Source organism: Pipistrellus kuhlii, unplaced genomic scaffold (assembly GCF_014108245.1).
Source record: "Pipistrellus kuhlii isolate mPipKuh1 unplaced genomic scaffold, mPipKuh1.p scaffold_m20_p_1, whole genome shotgun sequence".
Taxonomy (NCBI): Eukaryota; Metazoa; Chordata; class Mammalia; order Chiroptera; family Vespertilionidae; genus Pipistrellus; species Pipistrellus kuhlii.
The window spans coordinates 22,113,202-22,128,891 of NW_023425404.1; the positions used below are offsets into that span (position 1 = coordinate 22,113,202).

General features: G+C 36.9%; 1 protein-coding gene across 3 annotated transcripts in view; it reads right to left on the reverse strand.

The window, feature by feature from the left end:
- Window positions 1-15,690, reverse strand: part of MNAT1 (MNAT1 component of CDK activating kinase) — a 154,246-nt gene that overhangs the window by 48,225 nt on the left and 90,331 nt on the right. For all 3 annotated transcript variants that reach the window (XM_036434824.2, XM_036434833.2, XM_045580003.1), the window contains exon 7: window positions 11,877-11,998. In XM_036434824.2, coding sequence (XP_036290717.1) covers window positions 11,877-11,998 — 122 coding nt within the window. The remainder of the gene's footprint in view (window positions 1-11,876; window positions 11,999-15,690) is intronic.

Below are 15,690 nucleotides of genomic sequence, written 5' to 3' on the forward strand. Positions count from 1 at the left end.
AGTCTCTTTAAATGGAAATAAAATTTCTATATACCTAAAGAAAATAAAGTTATCTCTACTTGCAAGTGGTTTTTAAGAGAACAAGAATCTTTCATTGTATACCTCCAAATAATTATCAGAAACCTAGCCTGTGATTCCTGAGTTCTTGGCCAAAAAATCAAGAATTAGTTAGTGATTATACACTTTACAGTACCTTCAATTGGCAGGCTAGCCAATATTTAATTAAAAGAGAGACTCTTCTTGCTGATGTTTTTAAAGAACCTCACTTCTTGCAAGCATGAACATATTACCCACAATGAGAATACAAATCTTTATATGATTAATTTCTGTTCTACATTTTATTACTAAAATCATTATTTACAAGACTCTAAACTGCCTCTAAAACACTTAACATTTTCCACTAAGCGTTCTTTAAAACAATTATAAGCAAAAGATAAATGATGAAGACTACAAGCATACTCATCTCACTTCTTCCTTATGTGTTTAAGCATTTAACAAGCATTCCTTAATTACTATTTATGTTACAGAACACTGACTAGAAAATAATTCTGCTTGGTATAATATGTGTAAATTATGTATGTTGATATTTGGATAGAAAACAAACTATAGGGTATTATTATTCTTAATAGGCTTTTTAAAAATCATAACATTTAATGAAAATAGAGATTATATAAACAGAAACAGTACCTAGGTTAAAAATAAAACAATTTTGAAAAAGAATCAAACTAATACCAATCACTTTAGGACAATTAAATGACCCATAATTAGACATAGTTTTTATAATAAAGTAATTTTGACCTGAAAATGAAACTTAATAAGAAATTAGGATGAGCCGAAGCCGGTTTGGCTCAGGGGTAGAGCATCGGCCTGCGGACTGAAAGGTCCTGGGTTCGATTCCGGTCAAGGGCATGTACGTTGGTTGCGGGCACATCCCCGGTAGGGGGTGTGCAGGAGGCAGCTGGTCGATGTTTCTCTCTCATCGACGTTTCTAGCTCTCTATCTCTCTCCCTTCCTCTCTGTAAAAAATCAATAAAATATATTTAAAAAAAAAAAAAAAGAAATTAGGATGAGATTATGATTATGAGAAATTATGAAATTTTGATGTCACAATGATAAAACAAAACCAATCAACAAATTTAAGATGAAATTAAGCTTTAAAAATTCTTTAAAGTTCAATATTTATGGAGCTCACTACATATTAGCAGTATTTCCTTTTTAAACATATTTTTTATTGATTTCAGAGAGGAAGAGAGAGAGAGAAACATCAATGATGAGAGAATCACTGGCCGCTGCCTCCTGCACACCCCCTACTGGGGATAGAGCCCACAACCCGGGCATGTGCCTTTGACAGAATCAAACCCGGAATCCTTCAGTCAGCAGGCCGGCACTCTATCCACTGAGCCAAACTAGCCAGGGCCATATTTCCAGTAACAAATGTTAACTCCAATGGTAGCATTTGTCACTCAAATAGCTAACATGTATGTAGTGTTTACCATGTGCCAGGTATTATTCTAAGGGCATATTATTTATTAATTTTTTAATGCTCATAACTATGAGATAAACACTAATATTATCTACACTTTGAAAATGAGGAATTAAGACACAGAGACAGTAGTAAACTTCCCAGAGTATTAAAACTAGTTAATGAAAAACCCAATATTCAAGCCTAAGCAGACAAGCTCCGGAGTATGTTCTCTTAATCCCTACATTAAAAGGTTAATGTGATAGTCCTAACTGGTTTGGCTCAGTAGGTAGAGAGTTGGCCTGCAGACTGAAAGGTCCCAGGTTAGATTCTGGTCAAGGGCATGTACCTTGGTTGCAGGCACATCCCTGGTAGGCAGTGTGCAGGACTCTCTATCCCTCTCCCATCCTCTCTGTAAAAAAAAAAAAAAAATTAATTATATGTATATATATACATATATATATATATATATATATATATATATTTTAAAGGTTAAAGTGATAACTTTAATGGTTTAATAGTTTGGTATTATTATGTTTGATAAATTAATAGGAATAGATGACATTATTTCTATTGGTAATTTCTCATCCTGGTGATATTCATTAATCACACTAATTTTTCATCAGGTGCAGGCAGTATATAATCCCAATTACTGAAGGGCAAGCCTTTAATCTACTTCCTATTATTGGTCAACCAAAATTAGACTCATTCAACAAATGTCCACCTTTATGAACCCTTCCCTTGCCTCTAAAGCCAGATTTGACCGCTACCTCTAATACCTTCTTTACTATTAAAACAATAACAATGAACAGTTACTGAACTCTTCTGAGTATAAAAAGTACTATGCCCCAAGAAAAATAAATTTATATAATCAAAATAATCCTTAAAGATACATTCTATTATCATCTCCACTTTACATATAAGAAAAGTTAGGTTCAGAGGAGATAAATTCTCATAGCAAAGGAACATGGCTTGGATTGAAGCCATATATGTTTAATACTAAAAGCTATGCGTTTTACAGTATGCTTAGCACAGTGAGACTATGGGAGCTGTATATCATATTGCATTATACCTACCGAGTTTCCCCGAAAATAAAACATCCTCTGAAAATAAGACCTACTTACAGGTTTCCTTCTGAGTGAAATATCATATAAGGCATCCCCCCGAAAATAAGCCCCCCCCACCCCCCCCGCCAGGCTCTGTCTCAGAATGAAAATTAATTTACCATAAACTGGTCACTAGGGCCGCCTCGACTGGCATCTAGCAACCAGTGACGCTACGCGGAGTCCTGATGTCACTGCTGTGTGGAGGCGGAGCGGAGGTAGGAGTGAGCGGTGAGCGGTGAGCGGTGAGCGGTGAGCGGTGAGCGGTGAGCGGTGAGCGGTGAGCGGTGAGCGGTGAGCGGTGAGCGGTGAGCGTGGGACGGAAGAGAGGAGGAGACTTTCGCAGATGCGTGTAGAAGAACAGGAGGATTAGAGCAGACAGGACGCAGCCAAGGTGGTGAGTGCTGGTCTGTCTCTGGTGACACTACCTGATGCTCGCCGCTGCCCTCATGACGACAGTGGCAGACCCTGCTCCAGCCCAGATCCAGGCCCCAGCAAGCCCAGTGACAGTCCCCAGGCAGGCCCCAGGGGGTAAATGTCTGATAAAGGGGTAGGGGGGATGTCTGGTGAAGGTGTTCAGTGGCACAGGGGTGGGGAAAGGGGGGTCATTTAAAATGACACCTGAGAATCAGAGGGGGTTAATCAAAATGACACAGGAGTGCCGGGATCAGTTTGGCTCAGTGGATAGAGCGTCGGCCTGCGGACTGAAAGGTCCCGGGTTCGATTCCGGGCAAGGGCATATACCTTGGAAAATAGATATTATAAAAACAGAAACAGTGACTGTTGAGCAGTCAGTCTCCCAAGTCACTTAGACCTTTTGGCATGTGTCTAACTTGCCTTTGTCTAGTCCCTTCCCCCATAAATATTACAAATGGGAATATTACATGTAACTTTTTGGCACAGTACATAAATGGTATGCCTATACTATTTGGTCTCCCCTTTCACTCCTTTCCTGTTAAATAATAACCAGGTTGCTGCAACAGTATGAGGTGCAGCTGAAACCGGTTTGGCTCAGCAGTAGAGCGTCGGTCTGTGGACTGAAAGGTCCCGGGTTCGATTCCAGTCAAAGGCATGTACCTTGGTTGCGGGCACATCACCGGTAGGGGGTGTGCAAGAGGCAGCTGGTCGATGTTTCTCTCTCATCGACGTTTCTAACTCTCTCTCTTTCCCTTCCTCTCTGTAAAAAAATCAATAAAATATATTTTTAAAAAAGAAAAAACAGTATGAGGTGCATATACATTGATGTGAGAGAGAAACATTGATCAGTTGCCTTCCAGAGGTGCCGTGACGGGGAATTGAACCCACAACCTAGGTATGTGCCCTAGGAATGGAATTGGCAACCTTTTGGTGTACCAGCCAACACCCCAACCAAGTGAGCCTCCCAGCCAGGGCAACTAGGAAATCCTATTTAATCTATAATAAGAAAAGTGTAATATGCTAATTGGACAGACGAAGCCAGGGATGCGAGGGAAGCCCAGGTCCCAGGTGCCTGCCAGCAGCAGGGGGAAAGAAGGCCTATTCTTGCGCAAATTTCATGCATCAAGCCTCTAGTAAAAAATAAAAGGCGAATATGCAAATCACCCAAATGACAAAATGACAGATCACTATGACATGCACTGACCAACAGGAGGCAGATGCTCAACGCAGGAGCTGCCCCCTGGTGGTCAATGCACTCCCACAGGGGTCACAGAAGCTGGGGTCACAGCTGACTAGCGCAGTGGCGGTGGCGGGAGCCTCTCCCACCTCCATGGCAGTGCTAAGACTGTAAGCCATCAGTCAGACATCCCCCGAAGACTCCCACATTGCGAGAGGGCACAGGTCAGGCTGAGGGACACCCCGGGCCTCTAGTATCTTAATAATAATAAAAATGAGTTTGACAGTTTGATAAACATCTATTTACAATAAATTCCAGAAATTTTAATACTGTTCATATCTTTGTTTCTTTAGGATTCATTCTATCAGTTTTCAAATGTCCTCCAGTTGAAAGCTTTAAACACAAGCTTTCAAGAACTTAAATCTTCCAAGAATTTAAGTTCTATTTCTTCACCTTTACAATCACTGGGCTATCACTGTTTACTTCAACTCTACTGCTTAGCCCTGGCTTAGTATTAGAAGTCACTACCATCTTAACCAGGACTGCTACAACTTTTCTTGCTTTCATTCTACCATCAATTCTCCTATTACAGATGTTTCTAAGTTAAGTAATATACTCAAGACCAAAATTCTCCTATGACTTCCCATCAAACTAAAAGCCCAAGTCTTGACCATTATCTAAAAATCTGGACATGATTTAATTGGGCTCAGCCTGCCTCCTACATAAAAACCTGCTACCCCTCTGACCTCCTTTCCTGTCATTTCCCAGTTCATTCTGCTTCTAACATTATCCTGCTTTCTCTTCCTCACACACTCCCACTTCAGGGTCTTTGCACTTACCAGTTTCTTCTGACTGCCCCTGTGATATCACATGATTAGCTTTTTTGCTTAATTAATTTTGGTTCAAAAATCATCCTACAAAAGCTTCCACCACTACCTTTACAAAAATAGCACTTTACTGTAATCACTATATTTCCCTTTACACTGCTATATTTGTCTTCAAAGTACTAATTACTATCTAACAGATTCATTCATGTATTTTTATTGTTGGTTTCACCTCAGTAGAATGTAAACTTAATGACAGCAGGTGTTTATTTTCTCTGTTTTGGCTCATTGCTATTTTCTCAGCAGCTAGAAGAAAAGAAACTGGCACAGGAAGTGCCTAATAATCTTATGAATAACAAAAATAAAGGAAGTGCTAACTACCAATTGTTTTCTCAAATAACATGAGGTAAATACTATGAGATTTCATTTCCCAATATATATGGAAATACAGGGGCTAAGGAATTTTATAGTGATTTGGAAAGAATTGACCAAATTCTAATAACAAACTGAACTTGCTTTTTTAGGGCCCTAAAAAATCTGAATTAAAATTATATTTCATGATAATTATTTGGTGCTGCTTTTCTTTCTGAGCTTAATTTTTGAAAAATATATATATTTTAAATTAATATTGTGATTTAATACTCTTAAAGTCCTTACTATGAAAGACTATTCTGGAATCAGCTGCATAATTACATTTCCTTAGTGACCTTGTAATCTCGTGAGCATTTACTCTAGACTAAACAGCCTCATTCAGCTGCCCTGTGTCTGACTGTCGATGAAAGAAGCTTGTTTGACAACTGCTTCAAGCAGAAACATAATTTTTTCCATGATTGCAGAAAAAAGATGTAAAACTTACCAGACTAGAGCCAAACTGAAACTTTAAGCAAGAAGTTCATGTTAGATGTGTGAGTTGATTTCTAATTCAAATGCCAAAAAAAAAAAAAGATACTAAAGACGTTCTGCTGTCATGGCCAGTAAAAAAAGAGTTAATTTAGTAATGCCCTCATAATTAAAACAAAGTATATGTTATATATTATAAACACACAAAAACTGTAATCATTTTTGTGATTTTTATATTTTTCCATGTTCTTTGATTTTTCTAAAACTAAGATCTAAACTTAATTGGACAGCATCAAAACAAAACAAGCATAAAACAAAGCAAACACCTTTTCTTCCTTCTTAGGCAACCCATTATAATTAGTCAACAGGTAAAGACCTTGACCAAAAAAACAGAAATGTCTTCAATATGAGTAAAGAAACAAACAAAAAACATCACTTAACAGTCAACATGATGCTTAATGATGAAACACTCAAAGCATTCATATACACTCAAAATCAGAAACAAAAAAAGACAATTACCAGAATTATGTAACACCAGATCAAAAAGCTCTAGTCAAATGTAATAAAAATATGAAACTGAACTTAGAGATAAAGCATTAAAAAAAATTCATTTTTGCAGATGACTGACTTTCAAATAAAACTCCAGATATTCACCTAATAGAACAATTAAAATTATTAGAGCTCAGTAAAGTAGCTTGACACAAAATAAAAGTATATTTAAGCAAGAACCAGTTAGAAAACATAATGAAAATTTTGTAACAACATCACAAGCAGCAGCTGGTGTCAGCGTGTCCCAATCCTATCTCAAGACCTGGCATTAGAACCATCCTGCCTTGCCTCACACCTGGGCTTCGCCTGAGCACTTCCTGGCCCAATACAAATAGCCATCTGCTGATCGCTCTCTAGCTCCTTTGGAGTGGCCCAGGCAGTGGCTGACTTTGCGCTTCTGGGGAGACTCCAGAGCCACCGCACCCAATGGACAGCTTCAGACCATGCCAGATTACAACTCCACACACCCACAAGCGACACACTGAAGGGGCAGACTCAGTGAGCCCCAAAGCCCCACTAAAGCAAGTCCTGCTTCATAGGGGTGTTTACTGCACAACAGTGCTTCCACTATAATCACAGCTGGTCTTCACAGCGAATTGGCCTGGAGGTCAATTCCTCCCAGTGATGCCAACAGCAATCAAGGCTCAATTACAACAAGACTGCACACAGCCCACACAGGAGTACACCTAGAGGACCTAGCTCAGGTGACCGGGGAGGCTGAGCCACTGGGCCTTACAGGACACCCACTACACAAGGCCACTCTACCAATTTCAGGAGACATAGCAGCTCTACTGAATACATAGAAACAAATACAGGGAAGCAGCCAAAATGAGGAGACAAAGAAAATGTCACAAATGAAAGAAATGGAAGCAAGCAAACTACTAGACAAAGAGCTCAAAACAATAATTATTAGGTTGTTCAATGATCTTAATGACAGCTTCAAGGAATTTAATTAGACTTTCAAGGATCTTAGTGAGAATTTCAAAGATATGAAAAAGTACCAGCCAGAAATGAAGGATACACTAAATAAAATGAAGAATAATTTACAGGGAATCAACAGTAGAGGATGCTGAAAATCAAGTCAGCAATTTGAAATATGAAGAAGTAAAAATGTACCCAATCAGAAGAGAGAAAAAAGAATCCAAAAATATGAAGATAGTATAAGGAGGCTCTGGGACAACTTCAAGTGTACCAACATTTGCAACATGGGGGTGCCAGAAGGAGAAGAGAGAAAGCAAGATATTGAAAACCTATTTGAAGAAATAATGACAGAAAAATTCCCCTATCTGGTGAAAGAAATAGACTTACAAGCCCATGCAACCCAGAGAGTCCCAAACAAGAGGAACCCAAAGAAGCCCACACCAAGTCACATCATAATCAAAATGCCAAGGGTTAAAGACAGAGAATCTTAAAAGCAGCAAAGAAAAGCAGAGGGGAAAGAGGAGGAAGAAAAAGAGGAGGAGGAGAAGGAAGAGAAAAAAAATTAAAAAATATGAACAATAAAATGGCAATAAATACGTATCTATCAACAATTGAATCTAAATCAAAATACGTGAACAGAAAATTTAATGAACAAATAAACTTATAAATAAAATAGAATCTGAGGAATCCGAGAGGGAAAGAGGTGGGGGTAGGAAGAGATTAACCAAAGATCTTATATGCATATATGCCTTACCCATAGACACAGATAATAGGGTGGTGAAGGCCTGGGGCAGGGTGAGAACCAGGTGGAGGGGAGCAATAGGGAAGAATGGGGACATCTGTAATACTTTCAACAATAAAGATTTTTTTAAAAAGATAACTGAAAAATATATATCCTGATTGAAGATTACATTTTATCTTATAAAACAAAATTTTCCATAGTTCTATAATATGCTCACAAATGAACAGCTCATGTAAAATAAAGCACATATCTATTTAAAACAGTAGTGATAGTTGATTAAATAATTTTGAAATTGATGAATGAAGTTGATAAATGCTTATAACTTTTTTTTCTTTTTCTTTTTTATTAAAGTATTATATGTGTACATATCTTACCGTTGCCCACCCCCTCCCATACAATTCTTATAACTTATATCAGTTAAGTGAATAATTCTTCTTTGGGTGGAAGGTAGTAAAATATTCACTAGAAAGCCAGTTGATGATTACAAAGACAGTCTCACAGTGCCAATCAATGAGACTTTACTAACCACTAAAGTCATAGTCTGGGGAATTTCAATTAGCAGTTAAGTTTCCCCAATGCTTGCTCCCACTGGCACAGAATTAATAAAGCATGTTTATATATTACCTTCAGCAAATCCAAAAAGTATTGTCAGTGCAATCTTAACTATAACTATATATTCATAATACCCTCCTGAATGAGAGATTCTCATTTAGTCTTCATCTACTGCTCAAGTTTAACTAACTTTAGGAAAGATCTCAGTGAAAACCACCTAAAACCTCATAGCAATATACTTTTGATTTTATCCTTTGTCAAAGTTAAACATGAGGACAAAAACATAGTTTTTAGGAGACATTCTCCCAATACCTTATGTCACCCACCCTAAAAATTATATAATTAAAATTATTTTGAAAGTGCTTGCATCCATGGTTTTGCACCAACTAAAGTGAAAGTACAAGTGTACTATTCTTAACTTCACAACATAAAGATTTCAGAGCAGAGATAAGAAAATGAAAATGAGGTAGTTAATTTTTTTTCTATTTGCCTCTACAGAAAATTAAACTTGTTCCCTCTGTAGAATAACATAATATAGAATAAAAAGAAAGAGGATAGAAGCTAGAGGAGGAAAACCTGCTATAAAGGGATAACTGGAACTTATTAGATATAATCTTCTAGCAAAGATGTGGACCAACTCTTGGGACAGGTATGTAATAATTACACCTTTAGGCATCTTAAGTTAATATTCCTGGTACCTTAAGAGCAGCACCTTTGAGGATGACAAATCATTCTCTGAAAAGTCATTTCATAGGGCAACTTTTCCAGTCTCTCTATAAATATTTCTGAAAATTATAACAAAATTATAATTTCTAAATTACATCTAGAATAGTAAGAAAAAAAGTAAGAAAGTCTATGGCTTCAAATAATATCACTTTTAAAAATCTAATCTGATAAACTCAGCTTATTATTTGGAGTATTTAGATCCCGTGCTATCCAATATGATAGCCACAGCCATATGTGTTTATTAAATCATATTGGAAATTAACAGCACGGCCAGGGGTGAACCTAAACAGGGGCAGTGAAGGATTAAAGAAAACAGACAAGAGAATACAGTTGGGACCAGGTGGATCATTGTGCCTAGATGAGGAAACAATGACCCAGCCTGTAAGCTAAAGCTTTATATTGTAAACAGATCACACAAAGCAAAAAAGGGCAAGATGTTTACAATGTTCTTGCAAATTCCAAATCTGCTTCTTTCCTGTTGTTGCCATCTCTGAACTCGATCAAGCACTTACTGCACCCCTTACAGCCCACATCCCTCAGCTACCTAGGACTACAGGGTCGGACTACTAGATAAGGTCAAGCTTACATACATCCTTTGGCTATAACCATGCTGAGTGGGTTTTGCCCTCCAAGCTGGAACTTGTATGTGGCTTTGCCACAAGTCAGTCGAGGCTTGATCCTGTCTGAATGCTGTTGCTGCTCTCCATAGAATTCAACTTAAAATTCAATTCTATTGCACTAGACACATTCAAGTGCTCTGTAGAAACATTTTATACATGGCTACTATCTTCAATAGCATTGACATAATATTTCCACCATTTCAGAAAGTTTTATTGGATGGTGTTTGTTCAGAACTTTTGCATTTAATGTAATTACTGATATAATTAATATTAAATCTGCCACCATACTATTTGTTTCTTAATTGTCCCATATATTTCCTCCCCACCTCCCTTTCCTGCCCTCCATTTCATTAACCGAGTATTTCTATGATCTTATTATTTTCTCTGATACTGAATTATTGACTATCCCACTTGGTTTTACATTTTTAGTAGTTGTTCTAAGGTTTATATTAAACATCTTTAACTTATTATAGTCTATCTCCAGATACTATTATACCACTCCACACATAGTATAAGAACATTTCAATAGCAGAGTTTTACCCCTTTGTATTATTTTCATACATTTTACTTGTGCATTGTTATTATGCAAGGCTATTTCTATGATCTTTCAAATGTAATTTTGATAACAAAATTATTGGAAAATCAGTATGTAACAGAGGAGTACTATTTTAAATACTTAAAAGTAAATATTTTAAGAGATAAGATGTCAATGTCTATTTCACTTATAACTTTTTACATCATACAACCTTATATTGACTGTCTTCTCAAGCTACAGTTTTAGTATTTAGGGCAATTTTTTTATGAATTTGTTATCTCAGACTCAAATGGCATTTTAGATTTTGTTTCACATTCCCTTGGCTTCATGCTTGGAGATTGCAGGACATTAAGAGCACAGAACTAAAGAAAATCATAAGATCTACCAAATTGCAAATAAGTAAATTATCTATCATTTTAATAGTAATTTGCCCTTGGAGCCTCCATGGTCATATGCAAAATACCATGTATCATCTTCAAGACTTTGATTTTTATTTTGAAGACTCATATTGATTTTATCTATTTTTTCATCTGTCTTGTTTTTGCTGTTAGGATCTTTTTTTTAATTACTTGGTTTCATAGTAATTATTTTCTATGCACATTACAACTTCACATTTTATTTTGTTAGAAAACAACCAATACTGGATCTTTTCATTCAATAATCTATGTTGAAACACCACAACAAAATAGATTTGCTCCATCCAACAAAGTCTGTGCCTGTATACAAACACCTACCTATACTCCTGAGAAAGACTATGATCATCTCTATACCTCACAAAAGACACAATCCCACATTCATTTTCAAAATGGATGCATATAACTTTTGAATCATTGGCCAGCTCTACAATATTTCTTTTCACAAAATGTATTTTGTGACTCATTTCTCATAATACTATTTCATTGTATACAGCAGACAGTAAGTAAATCTACTCTTTTTCATGATAAGGAGCTCAACTCTCATATTTTTACTGGCTTACTACAGACTAAATTAATGCCCTCTTTCTAAAAAATATGCAGTGAGTTGAAAATGAACAGCTACTTCAATAAGGTTGCCAAGGAAAGCCTTTAAAGGGAACTAATACAATCCAATTTCAATCCCAAAAAATACTAACGGAAATAGTTTTTAAAAAAAACAAAAAACTATTAACTTAGTATTAAGCATGATTCCTTTTTATTATAGCTTTCAGAGAGGAAGGGAGATAGAGATATAAACATCTATGATGAGAGAGAACCATTGATCTGCTGCCTCCTTCACGCCACACCAGCTGGGCAAAGCACCATTCTTTTTTTATAAAAAAGTATAAAATTCCATAAACTCAAATTTAATAACATTAGTGTGTCAGCTCAAAATGGTAAAAACAAAGCACTAAACATCAGCTACTCAATGAGAAGTTCTTTGGGGCACTTACCCAAGTCTTCCTAGCATCTCAAACTCAGGAACTTGTGGTCCGCATGTCTCTATTTGCAGTGGTTGGTATTCATATAGAGCTTCTTCAAGCTTTTGAATAGGTGCTAATGGAATATGCTGACTCTGTTAGAAAAATGAAGGAAAGCAATACCTCTTAATATTACTTTCACATTAACACTTAATTGGATCATTTTAAAAAATGGACTAACCAATGGAACTCTCATTTGATGCAGTGATCCCACTTCTAAGAATATGTCTCAAGAAACTAGAAATACCAATCAGAAAGGATATATGTACCCCTATGTTCATAGCTGCACAATTTACCATGCCTAAGTGCCCATCAGCTTAAAAAAACTGGTACATCTACACAAAAAGAAGGAATTCTTACCATTTGCAACAGCATGGATGGGACTGGAGAGCAATATGCTAAGCGAAATAAGTCAGTCAGAGAAAAATAAATATCCCAAGATCTCACTCGTTTATGGAAAATAATGAACAACATAAACTGATGAACAAAAACAGAATCAGAGACAGAGAAGCATCCTTCAGACAGTCAAACTTCAGAGGGAAGGTAGGCGATGTTGGGGGTAAGAGGGAGAAATCAATCAAAGGACTTGTATGCATGCATATGAGCCTAACCAATGGACACAGACAACAGGATGGTGAGGGCATGAGTGGGAGCGTTGGGGGGAAATGGGGAGATAAAGACACATATATAATACTTTAATCAATTAAAAAAAAAGCTTATTATTTATCAGCCTTAAAAAATTTTTTTTGAAGCATGCTAAAACATGAATGAAGCTTGAAGACATGAGGCTAAGTAAAATAAGCCAGTGACAAAAGGATAAATATTGTATAATTCCAATTCTGTGGAGATTCTAACATAGTAAAATTCATCGAGCCAGAAAGTAGAATGATGGTTGCCAGAGGCTAGGGGGAGCCAAGAAATGAGGTGTTAGTATTTAATGGGTGCAAGAGTTTTAGTTGGAAAAGATTAAAAAAAAAACTCTGGAGATGAATAATGGTGATGAATGCACAACAATGTGAATGCTTTTAATGCTAAGAACTATATACTCAGAAATTATTAAAATTGTAAACTTTATATTATATATATTTTGCCACAATTTTTAAAGGTGAGTTTTGAATGTTCTGATTTACTCATTTATCTTACTGGAATAATATACGGAAAACAGAAAAAGGTAAAATACCTGGTAAACTTCATTAACATTGTTATATATATATATATAATTGATTTATTTTATTTTATTTTTTACAGAGAAGAAGGGAGAGGGATAGAGAGTTAGAAACATCAATCAGCTGCCTCCTGCACACTCCCTACTAGGTATGTGCCTGCAACCAAGGTACATGCCCTTGACAGAATTCAAACCTGGGACCCTTGAGTCTGCAGGCTGACGCTCTATTCACTGAGTCAAACGGGTTAGCCATTAACATTATTTTAACAATTAACCTTCATATGTTTCCAGCCTTTTTAATTAAATAAACATGAAAGTGGCAAGATAAATCTTACACTATATCACAGTAATCCAATTTCTAAAAAAAATATCTATAGTGCACTAAACAGGTTAAGAAGAGGCCTGCCTCTCTTGTTGATAATAGTCATTCTAACAGGTGAGAGGTGGTATATCACAGATTTGATTTGCATTTCCCTAATAGCAAATGAAGTTGAACATCTTTTCATGTATCTGTGGGCCATCTGTATGTCTTCTTGGGAGAAGTGTCTGTTCAGGTCTCCTGTCTATTTTTTAAAATATATTTTTATTGATTTCAGAAAGGAAAGGAGAGATAGAAACATCAATGATGAGAGAGAATCATTGATCAGCTATCTTATATACATTCCACACTGGGAATCAAGTCTGCAATCAGAGTACATGCCCTGACAGGGAATTGAACCCGTGACAACCTGGTTCATAGGATAACACTCAACCACTGAGCCACACCAGCTGGACTCCTGCCTATTTTTTAATTGGACTATTTGTTTGTTTGCATTGCTCTGTATACCAACTGGTTGCAGCTTCAATTCCCAGTCAGGGCATATACCTAGGTTGTAGGTTAAATCCCAAGTCGAAGCACAAACTAGAGGGCAGTTAACTGATTTCTCCTCTCTCTCCCCCTCCTACACTCCCTATCCCCACAAAAAATCAATAAACATATCCTCAGGTGAGGATTAAAAAGAAGAGACAAAAGAATTTGTATCTAAAATATATACAAAGTAACGTTATAACTGAAGAAAAATTTTTAAGCCCAAAATTTTTTTTCTAGAGTTAAAAAGATTTTAATAGACTATCAAAGGAAATATACAAATGGCAAATGAGAACATGGAAAGATGCTTGATTCCAAAATGGTGATGGAGTAAGTGGAAGCTACACTGACACTTTCCCAGAACCAAACTGGAAATATAACTAAAATACAGAAAAACCACCGTGAAAAATCAACCAAAGACCAGCTGGAGAGAACCCTGATAACCAAGGATGTAAAGTGGAGACCACACAGAGACTGGTAAGAAGTGCGGAGTTGCAAAAGGGCTGGCTGGGCTCCCTCAGACCGTAGCTGAAGTTCTGGAGAGATATCTCAGGTGTGGGGGGGTTCCCACTGATAACTAAGAGGGTACCTGCATTTCCAGCTATCTCTTGCTGGCAGACAGCAACACTGCTGCTTTTCAAAGCCAGATGTTACGTAGGCACCTTTCTCAGTTCTGGTGCTCTGGGCTGGGGGGCCCAGCTTGGGGTTTAGACACCAGAGTTCTCAGTGGGAACTCTTCCACAGTGGAGATATCTCTCTGGGACTTCAGCTGCTGCCTGTGGGAGCCCAGCCAGCCCTTTCATGCTTCTGCCCTTCCTACCAGTCTCTACGCAGTCTCCACTTTCTGTCCTTCGTTATCAATGTTCTCTCCAGCTAGCCCTCAGCTGATTTATCAGGGTGTTTCTTCTGTATTTTTGTTGTATTTCCAGTTTGGTCCTGGGAGAGTGTCAATATAGCTTCTACTTTGCCACCATTTTGGAATCCAGCATTTCTTGTCTTTTAAAATATGGTGCCCAATAGTTAGGTTACCAACTTTCCCCAAAAATGTTATTTCTCAAAGAAAACAAGCTTTTCCAGAATTCAAGGTTTCATCCTGAATGCACTAAAAACAGCACTATATTTTTCTAGCTCTTCAATAATGATCAGTTCCATTCAAATATGTAAGTTATGCTTTAAAACATCAAAGAATAATTTATATAACCACTTAGTTGGGCTTAAGCTTCTTGTTAAATAAATTAAAAGTCAAATAGCCCTAAAAGAACTGTACTCTCACTTGCCCAAGTCAAGTCTCCAAAACTATTTCTATCAATTGTTTCTGATGTCATCAAATTGTTTGACTGCACTGAAGTTACTTTAAGGCTTTATTAAATAAATATATTTGCAATCCCATCTCTACAACATATACCATTTAATCTTCAAATTACCACAGGGAAAGAAAAAAAAAAAAGCTCTTTAATAATATATCCACTTGCCAAGCCGGTATGGCTCAGTAGTTGAGTGTCAACCCAAGAACCAGGAGGTCACAGTTTCATTCCCAGTCAGGGAACATGCCAGGGTTGCAGGCTTGATCCCCAGTAAGGGGCATGCAGGAAGCAGCCGATCAATGATTCTATCTCATCATTAATGTTTCTATCTCTCCCTCTCCCTTCCTCTCTCAGGAGTCAATAAAAACATTTAAAGTAATAATAATAATACATCAATTCTGTTTTGCAATTCTTATTGTTACAGCAATATAAACTATTTCTTGAGAGAGAGAAAACTTCAAAAACAAAATG